The sequence below is a fragment of the Xiphias gladius genome, chromosome 17 (genome assembly GCF_016859285.1).
Source record: "Xiphias gladius isolate SHS-SW01 ecotype Sanya breed wild chromosome 17, ASM1685928v1, whole genome shotgun sequence".
In the NCBI taxonomy this organism is placed as follows: domain Eukaryota; kingdom Metazoa; phylum Chordata; class Actinopteri; order Istiophoriformes; family Xiphiidae; genus Xiphias; species Xiphias gladius.
Window position 1 is genome coordinate 18,472,244 of NC_053416.1, and position 21,004 is coordinate 18,493,247.

Below are 21,004 nucleotides of genomic sequence, written 5' to 3' on the forward strand. Positions count from 1 at the left end.
CTGGTATTTCTCTAAAAGGAAAAGAAGAGAAGTTTGGCTGTAAGTGAAGTTTACATTGGTAGATTAAATTTGTATGTATTTTACTTAACTTTATTTCGCAAGTACTATACTTATCACAGTTATCTATTATTCATCGAGCATGTTATTATGTACATATAGAGATTCTATGGGTTTAAATGTTTTTTCTTTACAAGTTCATTTATAATTTACAATGCTTACTGTGTCTGGTATTAATTACGTGAAATTTGTGTCATTTGGGGGTCAGCTGTGGAACTCTTGAATTAAATTTTGTTTTGTTTCTTTTTTTGTTATATAGTATATGTTAGATTCAGTAGAGTCGGTATTGTTGTGACACAACTGACTAAGCAAAACTAAGGAAACACAGCACCAATATCTAGAGATAAGTAAGTATTTGGACAGTTACACGATTTTCATAATTTTGCCTCTGTACACCACCACAATGGATTTGAAACAAATTCATCAAGATGTGATTGAAGTGTGAACTTTCAGCTTTAATTCAAGAGATTTAACAAAATATCACATTAACCATTTAGAAATTACAGCCATTTTTATACATAGTGCCTCATTTTCAGAGGCTAAAAAGTAATAGGACAAACCAACATAAATATAAATATAAGGATTATTTTTTAAATTGGATGAAAATCCTTTATAGTCAATGACTGCCGTAAGTCTGGAACCCATGGACATCACCAAATGCTGAGTTTCCTCCCTTGAGATGCTTTGCCAGGACTTTACTGCAGTCGCCTTCAGTCCGCCTGTCTTTTTGCCCTCATTTTTGTCTTCAGGAAGTGAAAAGCATGCTCAGTTGGGTTGAGGTCAGGTGACCGACTTGGCCATTAAAGAATATTCTAGTTCTTTGCCTTGATATGCTCTTGGGTTGCTTTCGCAGTATGTTTTGGGTCATTATCCATCTGTACCGTGAAGCACCGTCCTATCAGTTTTGCAGCATTTGGCTGAATCTGAGAAGACAGTATAGCCTTATACACTTCAGCATTCATCCTGCTACTTCTATCAGCAGTCACATCATCAATAAATACCACTGACCCAGTTCCACTGGCAGCCATACATGCCCATCCCATAACACTGCCTCCACCATGTTTGACAGATGTGGTATGCTTTGGATCACAAGCCGTTCCTTTCATTCTCCATACTCTTCTTTTCCCATCATTCTGGTACAACTTAATCTTAGTTTCATACGTCCAAAGAATCTTGTTCCAGAGCTGGGCAATCTTTTTTAGATGTTTTCTGGCAAAGTCTAAGTGTTACCAGTGGTTTCGCACCTTGTGGTAAACCCTCTGTATTTATATTCATGAAGGCATCTCTTGATTGTACACTTTGACAATGATACATCTACTTCCTCAAGAGCGTTGTTGACCTGACTAGATGTTATGAAGGGTTTTTCTCCACCAAGGAAAGAATTCTATGATCTATGATGATGGTCTTCCAGGTCTTTTGGTGTCGCTGAGCTCGCCAGTGCATTCCTTCTTTTTAAGAATGAACTAAATTGTTGATTTGGCCACTCCTAATGTTGCTGCCATCTGTCTGATAGGTTCGTTTTGTTTTTTCCGGCTAATGATGGCCTCCATCATTTGTATCGACACCCCTTTGGCCTGCATATAGAGAGTTCCCATGAACAGCTACCAAATGCAAATTCAAGACTTGGAATTAACTCCAGACCATTTATCTGTTTAACTTGTCATGAAATAACGAGGGAACAGGCCACACCTGGGCATGAAACTGACTTTCACTCAATTGTCTAATTACTTTTGAGCCTCTGAAAATTAAGCACTATGTATAGGCAAAATTATGAAAATTGTGGCACTGTCCAAATACTTATGTACCTAACTGTAAATTAAAATCACAGGTAGTTATGTCAACAGTTATCCCCATTGATTAAATGATATTATGAGACTGATTTCAGTTATCACATGTAGGGTTTGATTCAAAGTAACCAGAGGATTACAAACATACACCAACAATAACTACTGAAATTGACCAACAAATCTGGTTCAGTGCTCCATGATGAGCATATACAGGGAGGTGAAGTGTGGCTTGAGTTGGCAGTGGGTAGACTGGAGGGTTGTTTCATGGGTGTGGGGCTCTGAGTGAGAGATAATGTGGCTGGGCTGCAGGCTCACTACTCTCCTCTCCAGACCCCTCCACTGGAGTATCAATGCAGCAGCAGTGGGAACTCTTCCAGAACTGCAATAAGGGAAAAAAAAAAAAAAAAAGCAGCATTTTGCTGCAGACAGACGGGGTGCTGCTGCAGACCTGTGCAGGGTGACTGTAACTACACAGACAACATGTCCATGGACAATCATACTGACACAAACATAATCACAAAACACATGTACTCTACAGATATTCATTAGTATTTGTCCTATAGTAGTGTTCATTGTTGCCATGTAGGTGTACCCTTAACTTTTCAAAGCACATAGGTGTCATCTACTCTCGTTGCAGCAAAATGTCTGCTGCTCCAGAGAGACAAGGACGCACGTCTCAGCCCTTACTGTAAATTAATGAGTCAGAGCAATAGGAGTGTGTTCATACACAATAAAAACAGATATTCAGTGCTGGAAGAAGTATTCAGATCTTTGACGTAGGTGAAAGTACCAGTCCAGACCTGTAAAAATTCTCCATTACAAGAAAAGGTCCTGCGTTCAGAACCTCACACAGGAGGAAGTACAGACGTATTATCAGCATAATGTACTTGAAGTATAAAAAGTGAAAGTACTCTTTCCACAGAAAAATGTTCTCTGTGACATAGATTTACTGGATATACTGATATATCAATGCACAAGTAGCATTTTACAGGAACTAATGTACTTTATATAAACTTAGGAAGTTTAGTCTTTTAGTTCAGTGGTTTCCAACCTAGGAGTCTGGCCCCCTGCAAAGGGTCAAAGGATAAATCTTGAGGTTGATGAGAGAATTAATGGGGCAGGAAAGAAGAAAAAACAAAGGTCCGTATTTGTATTCATTTTTAGACTTCTCCTCAACCTTTGTTGTTTTTTGTGAAATAATAGATAACTTTACCTTTTTGAGCCTAAAACAAGTTTTAAATCGGTTTTGATTAATATTTTTATAATAACAATATATCAAATGACAATGTGAAAACCATGTGACCTTTGAAAAGGGGTCACTCACATTTATGAACCTATTGAAAATGATCATCTGAATCTGCAGAACACCTCAGCTTTGTGGAGCTTTATAGAGATTCTTTTGATTTTCCACCTGCAACTGTTTTGGTTTACTCTCAACTCTCTCACTGCTGAGTTTTCCACTACAGCAGGCAGTTTTCAGTGAAAAAGCTCTAAAAACCCACTGTACACTACCTGCTCAGCACCAAATGGCAGATAAACACCGTTAGAGACCAGCTGTTGAACTTAGTGGAGCATTTAGCAGCTAAAGAGCCAGATGTTTTCCTCGTGAGGTTGTAGAGACCAAAAACAGAGCTGAAAGAGAGTGAATATTGACTTTACATTTATTAGGTGGCTCAAAACATGACTCCAAAAGAATGATAATGCTGCTTCGTAACTCTTGTTTCTTCTGCCCCAAGTGGCCAAAATACACAAATAAATCCGTACACTGATATAAAATAAAATAAAAAATCAGTTCATGCAGGTTTACAGAAAATCTTCTGAGAAGATTAGCGGGAAAATATCTCTTTGGTGGACCTGTTAACAACTCATAGACATCTGAAACATGTCAAGTGGCAGAAAAGTAAATGGCAATTACTTTTCAGCAGCAGTAAAAAAAAAAAATAGCATAAAATGGAAATGCTCAAGTAAATTCAAAGTACCTCAAAATTGAGTACACAGTTACCTTCCACAACTGTAAAAATAAGAATGATAGATTTATAATGGATTTCCTTTCACTGTGTGAACATATATAGCTATACCCAAGCCCATTTTTGTGATTCAGTAGTTGTTACATACAGTATGCTAATGAAATAAGTGGGGACCATCTCAGAATAAGTTTTTTAATTGACTGTGATCCAAAAAGTCCTTTCTCTTGCTGGCCCTTTATTTACTTACCAAGTTAATTGGCTCTAAGAGGCCTTAAAATTATCTCATGTCATGTTCCTTGAAAATGTATCCGTTAACAGCACTTAACTCATTCATACAAAAAAAGACCCAGTTCAACAGGGCATGCTTTCATTCAAAAAGAAGTAAAATGTACAACATACGCTGAGCAAAATAGTCAGTGTGGAGAAGTATGTGGTTTATGACAAGCTTGTGTAATCCTAGACAGGTTCCCACATGTCACACGTTAGAGGCTGTTGTGGGATTTGTGATCATACACACCACCATATCGACTCGGTGCCTTAGACAAAAAGCCCAAAAACACAGTACAACAATCGTGATTATAGCGGTAGCCACATCCACCACTGAAAGTTACACAGCACTCTGTCCCCCTCACAAGATTTACCTTCACCAATTAATTGGTAAAATAGTTGTGTCTTTGTTTGTTTCTTTATCAGTGTCTTCTTCCCTGGAGGAATTCTGCCTCTGCATCCTATCTGCTGAGAACTGGGAGTTGAAAGCCGAATCGCACAGCCTCGCTTCTGATTTATTTCTACGGAGGCAAAGTCGCTACCCTCTGACGCAGAACCTCAGCCTAAAGGCTTAAGCTCGCTTAGTTAAAGGTTCAGTTTTAATACGATTAAATTTTATTTATATGGCAGCTAAATCATAACAGACGTTATCTCAGAGTGGGGGGCGGAGGCAGGAGGGAGGAAAGAGAAGATAGTACAATATAGGTTCCACATAAAGATGTATAATAAAACTACTACTAAAAATAATAGCAATAATAATAATAGCAATAATAATAATAATAATAATAATAATAATAATAATAATCAGACCAAACATAATAAGACTACAGAAGAGAGAAAAAAACATGTTAGTAACAAGCATTAAAAGGGAGAGGAGGAGCGAGGAGCTTGGTGCATCATGGGAACTCCCCTGGCAGTCTAGGCCTATAGCAGCATAACTAGGGGATGGTTCAAGGCAAGGCTGGGCTAGCCCTAACTGTAAGCTTTATCAAAAAACATTACATGGTAAGCTTCAGAATGATCAGACATGATGGAGACGGAATGTGATTACACACGCTGGAATTGTATCCAATCCTGTGCGATAAAGCTATTCAAACTTAATCATATGAGTATGAGTAATCTCCTCCATGTTTCTTTCCTAGTTTTTATTGACTTATGCGCCACTCACAGGGTGTTAACCAACCCTTAAACATTTTCAAACAAGTCAAAAAAATGGGATTATTTCAACATGTTTCCAATACAAATCAACTCATTTCAAAATACAGGCAACTCCATGAGAAAAAGTCTTGAAACACGTTGATCCAATATCAGACAAACTGACTTGTTAAGATGGAAACTGTTTGCACAGTTAGATCTGAATATTTGTCTTGAAAGCGTGCGCTTTACTCTGTTGTTAGGACCAGGAAGCATGATTGTACACTGACCCATTGTCGTGTGAGACACATAGAGGAGTGGCTGGTGGTTGGTATTTCACACCCAATCTGTTCACCTCGAGAGCTGATCTGTTCCCACCTGAACATTTTTTTTCAAAATATGCTTCATGCTACTTAAAAGTTTCAAAAACAGTTCTTTAATTTTAAAGTTGCTGAACAGAGATACATGTGACAACATTTCATTTGATTAAAAAATCGTAAAGTTCTGTTTATTTTGATCTATGTACAAAATCAAAATACAAAATCACTTGTGCAGTGTTGCCAATGCAGTAAATACCTTGCTTTGTTTCTCACTCATACATCTCATACGGGACTTTTTGGAAGCAAAAATTAAATTACGCAGTTAAAACTTGTTTCTAACTGAAGCTTTGGCTTTGTCTGCTCTCAGCTGGTTCTTTTAGAAAGTGAACAGAAGAAATGTTTGATGTGGCAGCGGAACAGATAGATAAACACTATCTGTGTTTGCGTTAGCAATGAGCTAAATTAAACTGGCTCTGCACTTTAAAAATCTATTGTCTATTTATTAAACATGAAATTTCATATGGATCTGAGGCAATACATTACCAGCAGCAGCTGTGTGGAAATGTACTCCAATTAGCACCAAGAAGCAAAGTTAAAGCGGTCATGTACAACAAACAGGACTCACATCCATCAATCCACATCCATAAAATAGGCAGAAATTCAAGAACTCCACTGACTTTACAGATCAAAATCTGTTTACAGGTCTTGGGGAGTACTACTACGTATGTGAAAAGGCTGTATAAAGGTTGCTCCAGACGGAGCTGCATGAAACCCAAAAAATGTCCTCATTGGTCAGCATTGGTTGGGTCAGAAGACTGAAAAAGTCTGAAAATGAAAAAAATCTCGGGGTATGGAGTTAGAAAGAAGAGAGCTTACCAGACCTCTGTGGCCTGCTCCTCATCTCTGCTTGAGGTTAGCGGCTCGATGCTGCATTTGCCGCTTCTAGCATACTACACCTGAATCTCCAACCGTAAGGGTTCGAATTGCAGTGGGAAATGTAGGCGCCAGGTTTTGACAAGGAAGCAGAAAGCATGGAAAAAAAGATTATGTGGTTCTTCTGCATCAAATTTGATCCTTTTTTAAAAACGATCCATTGTGAGTCCGTCAATGTTATAGGAATGCAATGTTAAATTGACTGGAGTACTCCTTAACATTTAGAGTAATTCTTGCTGTATGTCAGTGATCATAATGCCCTGACTCATGAAAAAGTAGAATAAATTACATCTGAACATTTAAACCATGTTAATGAACACCGAGAAGGCTGGTGTTATAAGGGGAGAGACGATTCTAATCAAGAGTGTCAATTCAATCATCATCGCCATCATCAGGATCATCGTCATCATCATCATCATCACCATCATCTTCAGGGCCATCCTCCTTCTCATCATCTCCACTGCTGGGCTCAGACTCATCATCTGAACTAACAGCTTCTTTCTTCTTCTCCACAACTTTCAGATGAACTGCCTCTTCAAGTGTACTGACCCAACCCCCACAAAACAAATTCAATCACACACACACACACACACACACACACACACACACACACACACACACACACACACACACACACACACACACACACACACACACACACACACGTAAACAGTGAGATGGGTTATTGTTTGATAAATTGGTGGATAACTGGCTGCAGCAAATAAACAAAAAGGCCCACATTGGTTGACCTCAGCATATATCCATTGCCAAAATAACAGCGAAGGAGACTTTAAAGAATACAATACCCAACATCCTCAGCTTGAAAAAAGCCCAGCCAAAGTATCACAGAGAATTGATGTACTCCTTTCAGTGGACAAAGATGACCAAACCATCAGTTCATTAACATTTCTCCACCAAAACCACCATGGTTCTCTGGGTTTAAGGTCTCTGGATTAGTAAAGTTCTTCGCCTGTATTCACAAATGATATTGGCTCATACTGTGAAGCAGCAGTTCTCAGAAAAGGGAAGGTTTTGCCCAGAAAAATATGTATCTTTTCTTATCTGCTATATCTTGAAAACGTAACCCTTCAGTAGCAGGCAAGAGAGGATACATGGATTATATTACTCAATTCACTGCAGCAGTATCATGTTTTTGAGGTGCTATTGTGCTGTTTAGGGATACAATTAATTATGTAAAAGTTCACTTTCAATTGATGACTCAGTAAAAAGCATAGTTCTTTAAAACCCACGACAAAATAACTGATGATTTTCAAAAAACTAACAAAAACACATTTAATACAGAAAAAATAGCCTAACTGGTGCAGTCAGCACTGCTGCTGTGAATTGAGGTTATGTACAAGTTTAAAGAACCCCGCTTAGTTGGAAAAATCCATCCATATTTATATCTCCAATTTATACAATTTAAAAACTCTGATAAAATTAAGTTAGTAGTTACAATCACTGGCAACTTTTGGTAAAAACTTATAAAAGTGAGTAAAGATTTGTCATTACAGAAATTTGGATGGGTGGTACATTATATTGCTAATACTTAAGTAAATAAACTATAATATTATCTGAGAGGTTCACATTGGAGCAGCAAGCATGGAAGAAAAAGACACCTTCCCACTCTCAACTTTCATTTGTCTCTTCCAGCAGAGTGGACCCAAAAAGCCATTCGGATTCCACCACAGTCCCAAAACGAAGAGGAGCAGAGGGGCTCCAGCTCTCTGGCCCTCACCACACGGTTGGGTCCTTCCACTCGTGGTCCCGTTGGTGCAGCTCAATGTCGTTTTCCATGTGCCTTCTCCTGTAGAACTTCACTGCCACCATGATTACGAGGATGATGAGGATCACACCACAGGCGCCTCCAACTGCGAGTGCCAGGATGCTGATCTCAGAGAAAGAAACTAGAAGCAGAGACACCTTCTATTTTAATGCTTCAAGCATTCGACTTGGTAAAGTGCTGTCAAGTAAGACACAGAACCCCATCCTGCTCGAGAGATGACCTCTGACCTACCTGTACAGAGGCCCAAGTAATGCCAACAAATTTTTCCGCTAGAGCCAATAAAGTACTACCTTGTAAATACTTACTGTAAACATTGATATCATGACTGAATAGCAAAAATAAGATAAAAATTTCTTCAACATTTTTGAATGTTATTTTGCTATAGTACATGCAATGCTGATGAAATATGAATTTTCCTCTTCCCAGATGTTACTGAGTCTTCTGAGCTTGCAGTGCTGCCAGTCTTACCCTTGTTGACAACTCTGAGGACGATCTCTCCATTGCTACCATGAACATCTGGACGGTTGTGCACCTGGCAGATGTAGGTACCATTAAAGGTCGGCGGCACTTCATGCAAGGTGATGGAGGCGTCCTGTCTCATAATATCTCCTGACCACACTGCATGGCCTACAAACCGCCCTTGCTGGGGAGGATATGGTACCTCCTGATAGTAAAACACCTGTCACACACACAAACACACAGTCCATAAAAATTGCAAAGAGTTTAGAAGTCCAAAGAAATGGGGCTAGCATAGCCCCATATCTACCATAGCTCAGCTTGGCGATAACTCAGGAACAGTGCTGGGCTGTGCAGTGATTTTGCCATAGTGGCTACAATAAGATCTGCAGGTCACCTGATACCCTGGTTCCCAGAAACACATTTTGCCATACACATTCAAGAAATATCTGTAAAACTATGAAGAAGATTTCCTGAGCAACTCACTCATTCAAAGTTTTCATTCTGGACAGTTAACATTTCAACTATTAGGTGCAATATATGTTTAAAAGCCACCAAGAGGCAAATTAACACATTATTTCATGACATTCATACCAGCCACTGACTTTTCTCTTCCGGATATGGCATGTGTAAAACTATGCATTATTTTTTTTTATTTTTTCTTGTGGGTTGCTAGCTCTATATGAATTTTGCATGTGTGTGTGTGTAAGAGCCAACCACCGGCAATGGAGGAGAGCACACTGAGAGTCAGACAATTTTATTGACTGACTATTAATACAAGAATGGGAATGAGAAAATGAACCAAACATGGTATTATTTACCTGAAAATCTTAAAGATCAGCAATTTTAAGGCCCTATAAAAACCATGACTGGATTTCATTAATGATGACATTAAAACAAATTTTTAGAAAAACAAAGACATTCAAAATATTTTTATAGAAAGCACAGTTTTAACTCACCGACTCATCTGTTCCTGAATTAATGGGGCGGAAGTTCCAGGACACTGTGACTGACTGGGGCGACACTGGGTGACTAGAGCTGAAGGTGCACTTCAGTTTCACATCTGTGCCGTTGACGGCTTCCATCTCACTTGGAGTGTAAATATCTATTCCACAGACACGTCGCATCCCTGTGATAAAGACGATCGCGTGAGAAAGAACACTCGTCAGAAAGAACACTTCTATGCAAACCTCCACTGACAGACTCATTAACAGAACACATGTTCAAGGGTCAAACTGCCCAGGTTACTGTGTCTTATTTCAATCCTCAGTTTCAGAGCAGTTCATTAAACTATTCATTAAACAAATAGCAGTTTTTCCACACCAAATGTAGTTATCACTACTTCATAAACAGAAACAGCCTTGACAGTTTAGAGCAAAGTGTCACATGGAGATCTCTGGTATTAATTGTTTGTAGTCATAAACTGTGTCAAATTCTTGTGCTGACAAATGCCCACAATCTATTTCGCAGCCACTGTTGAGATCTTACGACCCGATTTTCCACTTATCTACATGATTTCATTTGAGTACTTCAGTACAGCAAACAAGAGAGCAAATAATTCAATAATTTATAGCTGGTACGCCTACTACAGGTTAATGACTACATGTGTGTTGTGAGTACACAAGGTCAGATAGACACCGCCTTTACAGGTGCCTTGAAAACACAGCGAATATTAAATATATCATCTGAAAAAATGCAAGTCTGGATATTTGTGAATATAAGTCTTACTAGTGGCCGAAGTTTTTAACTATTTTCATTATGTTTTACTTGAAACCATGGTTAAGTATACTACAGTAAGTGCAATCTGGTAACTGTGGGGTAAAGTTAAACTGTTTAGCTAAATCTGGATCACACTGTCAGCCACAGTGATGAGCAGACCTGCAGACTCTTCCTGAGGATTAAAACATTCCTTCCCAGTAAACCACAAAGAAGAGGCCAAGAACGTTCTGTAATCCTGGACAGAGAAGCATGACATAAACTGCACGCCTGTAGATGTAAATCAAACCTAAGAGGATAACAAATTTAATAGGACACAGGCAGTCAAGAACCTACATCTACCTGCAAGCCGTCATACAGCAAATCTGTAAATTGTATCCAGTTGAATGATAAAAAGAGGGATTAATAACAACACTTGAATCAAACACGATCCCATCACTACAATCAACTACTGACATTGGATAATAAACAGAGGATAAAAAACAACTTATACATAAAAGAAATTTCAATATTTCTCAAATGAAAGGTCTCAACAGCACAGACAAGAAGCATCTCAAACAAGTTTGGAGCTTTTTTATATACTGATGTGTACATACATCATCATTATATATACACATATAAATGCATATATAATGTATATTTACTGTGGTGGATGAATCTATCTACTTTTAATTTCTTTGTCACTTGATCTATTCATTAAAATCACTGATTCATTATCAAAGTACAGTTGTTTATGGGAACGGAAATCCGTTTCTATTTAGAATAGGTTTCTTTGTCTAACTCCAGATACCTTGTTTAGCTACAACAGTATCAGTTCCTCTTGTCAATGTTGGCGCATTTTAACCAATTTATTTTATTTTACATTCATTTTCACCAAGACTAGCGTTACCAGAAATATGCAGCATTTGTTTGCAAACCATACAGTTAATCATAAGTGAAAGTGAAATTAATAAAATAAATTCAGTGCCCATCAAAAATACTTTTTAATTGTTAATTGTTTAACTGTTGTAACTGTTCAAACGCCCTGCAGGTGAATACTGTTGATACACTGAAAATCACTGAAACAGATCAGTGCTACTTGCAAGACAAGTTATAGCGCAGTTTTAGTTCTTCCATAATATCTCCCTCACTGGAAAAGAAAACTGAGAAAATGACCAATGATTATTTGTTTTACAGAGTGCGCTTGTTGTCATGGGACTGCTAATTGGACATCCAGCCGTTAATGTACATTATCTCTACATCGACAGGACAACTCTCATGGTAGATGCCCTACGACTCACTGGCTTCAACCTGAGGTTTAAAAGTCTAATCTCTGCCATGGATTCATCTGTCATTCATCTGTAGCCTACTAGTCGTTTTCCACCATTCAACCATAAAATCAGGCATACCCAACCAGGCCAAGTGTTTCCGAGCTTGCCTGTCCAAACGGCTCCTGCATATTCAACATTTGCAGGGTACTTGAGCAAAACAAAATCTGATGTCAGCACAACAGAAAGATGGTACCAAACTGACATCTGAAACAGGAGCATTTGTTACCACCACTTGTCCACCAAAGTCAGGAATTACACATAGGGCCTTTAATATTGTACTAATATGTTTGTTGACTTGATGAAATTTGCTGAAACTCAAGGAACTGACACATATAACCACTGTTCTATCACATTTCCTAAATAACACTGACAAGCAGTATATACAGTTAGGTCCATAAGTATTTGGATAGTGACACAATTTTCATAATTTTGCCTCTGTACACCACCACAATGGATTTGAAACAAATCCAAAAAGATGTAATTTAAGTGTAGACTTTCAGCTTTAACAGAAATATCACATTAACTGGAACTACAGCCCATTTTTATACATAGTCCCTCATTTTCAGAGGCTCAAAAGTAATTGGACAAACCAACATAAATATAAATTTAAGGATTATTTTTAAAATTGGATGAAAATCCTTTGCAGTCAATGAGTGCCGTAAATCTGGAACCCATGGACATCACCAAATGCTGAGTTTCCTCCCTTGAGATGCTTTGCCAGGACTTTACTGCAGTCGCCTTCAGTCCGGCTGTCTTTTTGCCCTCAGTTTTGTCAGGAAGTGAAAAGCATGTTCAGTTGGGCTGAGTTCAGTGACTGACTTGGTCATTTAAGAATATTCCACTTCCTTGCCTTGAGAAGCTCTTGGGTTGCTTTCGCAGTATGTTTTGGGTCATTATCCATTTGTACTGTGAAGCACCGTCCTATCAGTTTTGCAGCATTTGGCTGAATCTGAGCAGACAGTATAGCCTTATACACTTCAGCATTCATCCTGCTACTTCTATCAGCAGTCACATCATCAATAAACACCACTGACCCAGTTCCATTGGCAGCCATACATGCCCATGCCATAACACTGCCTCCACCATGTTTGACAGATGTGGTATGCTTTGGATCACAAGCCGTTCCTCTCATTCTCCATACTCTTCTCTTCCCATCATTCTGGTACAACTTAATCTTAGTTTCATATGTCCAAAGAATCTTGTTCCAGAGCTGGGCAATCTTTTTTTAGATGTTTTCTGGCAAAGTCTGAGCTGGCCTTTCTGTTCTTGAGTGCAACTAGTGGTTTTCACCTTGTGGTAAACCCTCTCAATTTACATTCATGAAGGCGTCTCTTGTTGTACACTTTGACAATGATACGTCTACCTCCTCAACAGCGTTCTTGACCTGACTAGATGTTATGAAGGGCTTTTCTCCACCAAGGAAAGATTTCTGCGATCATCCACTTTAGTTGTCTTTTGGGTCTTCCAGGCCTTTTGGTGTTGCTGAGCTCGCCAGTGCATTCCTTCTTTTTTAAGAATGAACTAAACTGATGATTTGGCCACTTCTAATGTTTCTGTCATCTGTCTGATGCGTTGGTTTTGTTTTTTAGCCTAACGATGGCCTCCATCTGTCTGCCCGGTGACAAGTTATGATCCTGGTCACTGGGAGGGTTGTGCATTTTTAAAAATGTTTCACTTCCTTCACTGTCACGGTCAAATTTTGGACGATATGTTCCAAATAAAATAAACATTATTGAGTGAAATTGTAACACTAGGTATATATATAATGTAAAAATCCTGATTGTTATAACATTATAGATGAGACAATAATCCATGGCTCAAAAGCAACCATGTACTTGCGCTGTGACACACTTGTATTTTTACATTCCGTATGCGTACAAATGAGTTTACATTATATGACACGGTAATACCCCGCGGGCTACTTTTACTCGTCGGTTATGTTATGCCAACTGCAACCGAACAAGCTCCTACCAGACATCATGCTTCTTGATGTCCTGCCGTGAGCGACGGCTCGTAATCTGCCTGCCCCTAAAAATCATGGCTTCACACTCTTAAACGCATTGTTGCATTGTTCTGCGTTAGAGAAAACACATTCCGATAACGAAGTCGCCCAAACTCACCTGGCACCACGAATCCTCCGAGGAGAAGCAGAGGCCATATCCGATACACAGGATAACACATTTATGCCGTCTCAACTCCGCTTAGTTAATTCCTCTGTAAAAGTCTACTCGTGTAAGTTTGTTGAGGGCAGTCGTGAACGTAACTGTCACCGCAGGAAGTCGGAGTTAAAAGCCCCTTTGTGTGTGTGTGTGTGTGTGTGTGTGTGTGTGTGTGTGTGTGAAAATCTACTCTTCTGTTGTGAAAATCTGACTCACTCTCCGTACACACCTGATGGGCGGCGTTCAGCCTATTCGCTCATTCCTTGCATAACCCGTCCGCCTACCCACCCAACCTGCCGCTCAACACCTGGGCCGTGTCGATTCGACTGCTATCCCAGCCAAGGCCCAGGAGTGTGGGTTTACAGACCTGCGCCTTCGGGTTGCGGTTGATGTCTCCGGGTGGGGTGATAAATAAGGAGTCAAGTTGACTTCGGAGGACGGAGACAGTGCTCTACCTGCGGGTACCACCTTGTGGCCACGGCGGCCTGTTGCAAACACGAGTCAGTCGTCACGCAACCAGACACTTGCGCTGGAGTCGCCAGCCTCTCTGCACCCGAGAGAGTTAGAGAGGAGGGTTAAAACTTAAACTCTTTGTACTGGGACCGATTCGTTTTTTGCACCCTTACTGTGTCAAAAAAGGTAGGACATTTTAGGAAAAAACCTTAACGCTGTCCCGAAACCCACTTTCAAATTTGGGAAACCTTTATTTAATATTTTGAAATACAAAAAGGGGATATTTTATTGTTTATTTCACACTTAGACAACATTGGACCAGGTCCAGATATAAAACCCACTATACTTAGACATGTCAAATCTGGACTGGAAGAACCCAGAGAGGTTAATTCATTTAAATTTCTTTAAAATTCACAGTTTAAGAATAATTAATGGAGAAATTAGGGAGTATGCCAAGAATTGCTTTATAAATACGCACCACTGTACAAGCCTATGAGTGGCTAGAGCAGGCCAACCTATCCAACTGTATAACGCACAGTGGTGGTTTAAGGCTTTACAACTAGTAATAAATTAAAAAAAACTTGCATTAATCTGTTCAGCTCTGTACATCTTGACAGATAGTGAAATTATATTTGTGAATGTGCTGTAAAATGTTAAAGCTGTGGCTCAGAGGCTTAATGTGGGTCATTTGGCTGTTAGGATTCCTTGTGCCTTAATCTTTACTTGTGCCAAAGCTTGTCCAGATCAGAGTCTTAGTCTAAAAATTATTGAGAGTTATGAATTTCGGAAATCAAAATGGCTGACCTTAACCAAGATTCATTCAATAATACAGTGGGGGAAATAAGTATTCAACACATTTTTTATTAAACATTTTTTCTAAATTTTTGATTATTACAGAAAATAAGCACTGTGACAAACAAAAGTTTACGACGCATATTTGTAGCAAAAATAATCTTCACAAATGAACACCAGTTTCATGATTTTTGAAGCCTAAAGGCCATCGGCAGAAGTAAAAAGCTAATGTTAGGTGATGTAGCACGCTTACCTCTTATACAAAAGCCTTTTCTCTTAAAAAGTTAGTAATAGTTTGCAGAGCACAAGTATAAACACAAGGCTGTAAAGGCAGCACCGGGAGTAGATCAGTTTTTGTGTTCGGCGTGATGACGTTTAATGTCCCAGACAACCTCTGTAGTCTCCTTTAGCCACTTGTGAGCAACCGCCTTTTTCAAAACAAATAAAAGCTTAAAAAATTATGTGTGGTACTTACTGATGAATTTTATGTTGTAGAATAAAACATGTTGTAGAATAACAACTTGTGTTAACCAAAGTCCTAATTACAGGCATATAGCGAAAAACTCATTCAAAAAGCTATCGACTTCGGGAGGAGGGAACTGGAAGTGCAAAAATGCTAACCTATTTCTGGGTTTTAGGATCTATTCCTGCAGCAATCTCTAGTGTCAGCATAGTGTTCTTGGGTTCTCAATCACTTCCACCCCTCGTTCCTCCCAAGCTCCACCCTCTCATCCAAATATGGCTAATTCTGGCTCCAAAAAACCAAGATGGCGATGGCCAAAATGCCAGACTCAAGGCCTCAAAATGGCAGTTCACAAACCAATGGGTGACGTCAAAGTGGCTTCCACTTGATTCACAAGTGGGCGTGTTTATTTGTGCTTTAGAATGTGAAAAATTCAGAAAATTATATTTATTTTTCTGATTCACTGCTTTGTTCTCGCTAACACCACTCCCTCTCTTCATTCACTCTCTAGCTCGCTTGACCACCACTGCTCTCTCTCTTTCTCCTTCTCTCTCTCTCTTTCACTCTCTTTCTCTCGCTCATTTAGCAAGGGAAGAGGGACTAACTTTGAGTGATATGTTTACAACAGTAGCCGACAAATCAAAATGTTATGACTATAACTTCTGTTCCCTGAAGGAAAGGACCGAGGTACAACACGTGAAGTATGGAATATTGCACCCCCTCCATGGCCTGACTGAAGATATCTCTATTCACGCCTTAGGGCAGGTGACCTGCGGATTGGATTTAACCACAGGCTGACACCACTGCTCAAACGCCCACCATTTATAGGCATATAGGTCACTAGTGGATGAAGCCCTCGCACTTAGCCATTTACTTGAACCTTTGAACAGGCAGGCATGCAGCTGCCACAGGTCGGGGCCTTGCTGCCAGCAGCCCAATTATCTTGGCATACAACGACTTTGCCAGCCACCAGAGGGCCAGAAGGATCAGGGACAGACCATGCCGGCGCACCCTCCAGAACAGGCTTTATTGTTTCCACTGGAGGAAATGCATACAGGAGTGTGCTGGGCCATGGGTGTGCTAGTGCATCCATTCCCTGAGGCACATTATGGAAAAGAACAGGGGGCAGTGAGTATTTGCCCCAGAGGAAAAGAGGTCCAGTTCTGCCCTCCCTAAACTATTCCATATTTGAGCCACCACCAATGGATGCAACCTCCACTCTCTCACATGAGGACCTCCTGCTGGAGAGAAGGCCCGCCCCAAGCTTCAGGCGGTCTGGAAAATGGTTGGCTCTGACAGACAGGAAACGAACAGTGCCCCACAGCAACAGAAAGGGAGACAGTTTTAACGGGAAGTGAGCGGATCCCTCCCTGTCAGCTTATGTAGGAAAATTCTGTTGTAATGACTGTCCTGATCAGAACATGCCGACCCGTCAGACCCAGGTGAAAGTACTTCAGAACTAAGAAAACTGCATGCAGTTTCAGGTGGTTGATGTGTAGCTGGCATTGTGCCGATGTCCAGACCCCTCTCATCGCCTCACCATTGCATAGAACCTCCCAGCCCGGGAGGCGACTGTGGACACCGCTTTGCAAAACAACACTCTCCCTATTGAGGTGTTTGATATTGTAAATAAAAGGCCCTGAAAAGCAATAGGCCAATGATTTAATATATGTTTTTATGACTTATCTGAGTGCAGGGTTGCTGAAGACCCGATATATGTTGGAGAGTTTGAAAAAACACTCATTTACGGTTAAACTATTCTACAAACTATTTGGTGGCTTAAACCAGTGCATCTCTTCATGAGCTAATAAAAACAGCGTTTGCAGCTTTGTGACAATGCATTTTCCAGCTAATCCAATGCTTTGTTAAAAAGGGTTTAATTAGCTTCATTAGTATGAGAATTTTCTTGATCTCAGGAGACCCGATGCGGTCCTTGAAAGCAGGCATGATAATACAGCTGGCGAGTGACTAAGGCTGCCCCTCTGGCCAAAACATTGGCTCTACCATATTGCTTCATATGGTATGATGTTACAATTATCTGATTCTGTTGCATAGTAAAATGTTAGGCATAGCCTGTGCATAAAAACAATTGTTTGACAGTTGTTTTATGATGTAGGCCTAATTAAAACATTTCAGGGGTTTCTCTCTGTCATTATGCTGTGTAAACAAACAGTGTAGCACTTTTATGGTCGTTCTTGCTGGAGAGAGGACAAATTAAAATTCAATTAAAATTCAAAATTTCTGCAATCTCACCGACACTAAAAACGGTTGGGAAACGGGAAACTACATTCTGTCTTTCCATTTCATATATTGGATGTTGTAATCTGTTTATGTGTAGGCTTACTCAAAACTGTTACCCCTTAAGAAAAAACAACCTTGTTGGTTCTTAAGAAGCTGCAGTAATTAACTCATTAAAAAGTTCAGGTCATAGTTCATGTTCACATTAAAATTTATAGTCCACAGCTATCCTGGGCTGTTCCTATGGCCAATACACTGGTCCGCCCTGAGCTCAGCCACATGGTCTCTCTACCTGCGTTTGCTACTGATACATATGGCACTGAGCTATTGCTTAAAGGAGCTACTCTTCCAACACCATGCTTTTTCACTGTCTGGCTTACTGACTGACTATTGTGTTTTCCCCTACAATGGAAAGTAAAAACCTATAAAAAAACTTGTACCTATGTCATATTCAGTATAGTCCTGAATAAAGGGCCTATTGAACAGTCCATTTATTTTTTGCTTTCTTTTGGTGAAAGACAAATGAAAACACTATAAGAATCCGTTTTCAAATTTCATGACGTTGATGTTGAAGAATTCCCATTAAATAGGCTATAGGCTCAGTAGCTGAAGTGAAGTTGTAAAACATGTCCTGACAAATATTATTTATTACATTTTGTAAATTAAAGAACGTTATAGATTCATTCATGGGCTCAGGTACATTAAAGCTCATATCTGCAAAAAAAAGTTTGTGTATAAGCATTATTTTCCACTCTAGGTTATCAATATAAATAAATGTTTTTCTTTAATTTGTCAGGTTTTAGAAATGGATAAGTTAAGAAGAGGGCAAAGATGTGGGTGTCCAGATGTATGGACGCAGTTAGGAGGAGAGGACAAGATAGTTGCTTTTGTCAGCTTTTGGAAATCTTAGAATAAAAATCTCTTGGAACAGCCCCATGTTGGAAACTTTGGCAGGGAAACTATTTAATGACAAGGCTGTCAAAAAGAAGAAGTGGCTGTACAGTGTATGGCACAGTTACAGAAAGTTTATCAGTACAAGAGCACTGTTGAGGCAAAAGAAAAAGAATCAGTGCTTTTCAGAAGATGGAAAATGAGAATGATAGATTGCATTGTGGGAAAGAAGTTGAACATGATACAGAGAATGAAGATGCAAAAAGTGCTATGATTAGGACGAGTGAAAATGATACTAAGGTTCTGTTGATGATGGTGAATAAATAGCTGCTACTAAAGAAGAAGAGTGACATTGCAATGCATGAAGGAAGTGGTAAAAACAAAGTGAGGACCTGAAAGGATTATGATGGCTGAAGCGAGTGGAGTAGAAATGGCCAAATGCATTGAGGAAAACAGCATTCCGTATCCAGATGTAACCTTATTTATTGTTTGTAAACAGCCAAATAATCCTAGTGAGCCATATGCTCAGCGTAGCCGTTGAAAGGACTGGTTTCATCCTGTTTGCGCTGGCTACCAAATGTGGAAGACACTGCTGCCATATCCCAATGGTACTGTCCTTCCTGTGGCACGGATTACAAGGCAACAGGCTCTGGACAAGATAAAGATGAGGTTATACTTTGGAAGAGAACTGCAATCTTGCCCCCAAGAGTTTTCTGTAAGTCTGACAAGGGAGGAATGTCTGCAATTAAACCGGATGATAGGGAAGGATACAGAGTGCTGAAGAAAGTACGGACAGACATTATCAGCAATAAAATAGGCATTGTCAGCAAATTGTGTTTCCTTTCGTTCAAGAGTAATTAAAAAAATGCATTCAAAGTCAAAGAGCTAAAAGGCTTTATTTGAGGGCCAAGACTGTGTGTAAATTCACAAACTGTACCAGCTATTTGCTCTCAATTGCAAAAGATCCTAAAATTACGAAAGGTGACATAAATGTTCATGTCACTCCAGGGAAAGGTCTTGCATAGTTGCGATGAATAACACACATGACACTGTCAACAACCTGAGCAGCACAAACTTAAAGGAAAACTTGGAGAATTTACTCCCATGCTTGTCCACACAAAACAACTTGCCAGTGCAGATGAAGTTAGCTTTTGGATGCGCGTATACCAGCAGTTGGTGCAGCTGACAGTAATACACCTCTGTGCTGCTCACATGCTGAAATCAATAAGTTTGAAGTTGTCCAAGGTGCAGTGCAAAAAGGAGACCAAACAGTTTTTTTTGTACTGATTAGCCCTCTTTCAAAATGCAACCGCACCCTGCAGCAAAAAGCAGCTGAAAAGAATCTACCCCGGTCTTGCTTATTTTGCTCATTCTACCCCTCTGTCCCCAGACCCTGCATTTCTATAAAGCCCTGCAGTCAGTGAAACTCTCCATCTGCCCACCACTTGTCCTTGGACTTTCCCCGTCCCAGTCACCTGACTGCCATCTCCACATGCCCATCTGTCCCCCAATCTCAATCACCAGACCTTCTCCACCCACCGACACACTTGTTCCCATTTCCCTCATTAGCTCCCCGCATATATATTGGTCCATTTCCACTTACCTGTTGCCTGATGGTCTATTGTGCCACATCAGCCAAAGAGTTCCAGCCTTTTTTTTCTTGGACTTTGATTTTTGCCTGCTCCTTTTGCTTTGACCTGCCTGCCTGCTTGTATGCCTATGATGTTATCATCACCGTTTTCGTGATTTAAGTTCCTTCACTGCACCTGCCGGCCTCACGTCTGCACTTGGGTCGCCCCTCCTGTGCTCTATACATCATTTGTGACAGAATCATCTGTGAAGAATGGCAGAACATCTCTCCAGAGATTTGTGCAAGACTGGTCTCATCCATGGCCAAAAGGATGGAATATGTCATCAAAAATATAGGCCGACATATAAAGAAGTAAAATTATATTAAGGTGGCAGAATTTGTAATTACTTAACATTTTAGTAATACTGACCAGGGGTCTACTCAGTTTTTTCGTATACTGTATCTAAGAGTCCACATCACACCTGTTTCCACAACAAGTTGTATATTGAACCATAATTGACATCCAGACTATTTGTTATTACACATAATCATCTTGTACAAACACATCTCAAACTCACAGATTTCGCAGGGAGGCTTTCCTTTTATCTAAGTATTGCACACTGAAGACATCATCTTTTTTAATAACCTAACATGTTATGCTTTCTGTGTTATTAGGAATGCTGCAAAGTTAACGGAGCATCAACA

The 21,004-nt window shown here is 39.8% G+C and overlaps 1 protein-coding gene across 2 annotated transcripts; it reads right to left on the minus strand.

Moving 5' to 3' along the window:
- Positions 1-5,312: 5,312 nt before the first annotated feature.
- mpzl2b (myelin protein zero-like 2b) lies at positions 5,313-14,290 on the minus strand. 2 transcript variants are annotated; one of them, XM_040151557.1, is made up of 4 exons: positions 14,122-14,290; positions 9,667-9,836; positions 8,720-8,930; positions 5,313-8,372 (listed from the first exon to the last, which is right to left on the minus strand). In XM_040151557.1, exons 2-4 carry the CDS (start codon positions 9,832-9,834, stop codon positions 8,200-8,202), a joined length of 552 nt encoding a protein of 183 aa, XP_040007491.1. In that variant the 5' UTR covers positions 9,835-9,836; positions 14,122-14,290; the 3' UTR covers positions 5,313-8,199. The 2 variants fall into 2 exon arrangements, with proteins under 2 accessions (XP_040007491.1, XP_040007490.1); XM_040151556.1 differs by lacking the exon at positions 14,122-14,290 and adding an exon at positions 13,854-14,096 and having other exon boundaries at positions 5,314-8,372.
- Between the last annotated feature and the right edge of the window lie 6,714 nt (positions 14,291-21,004).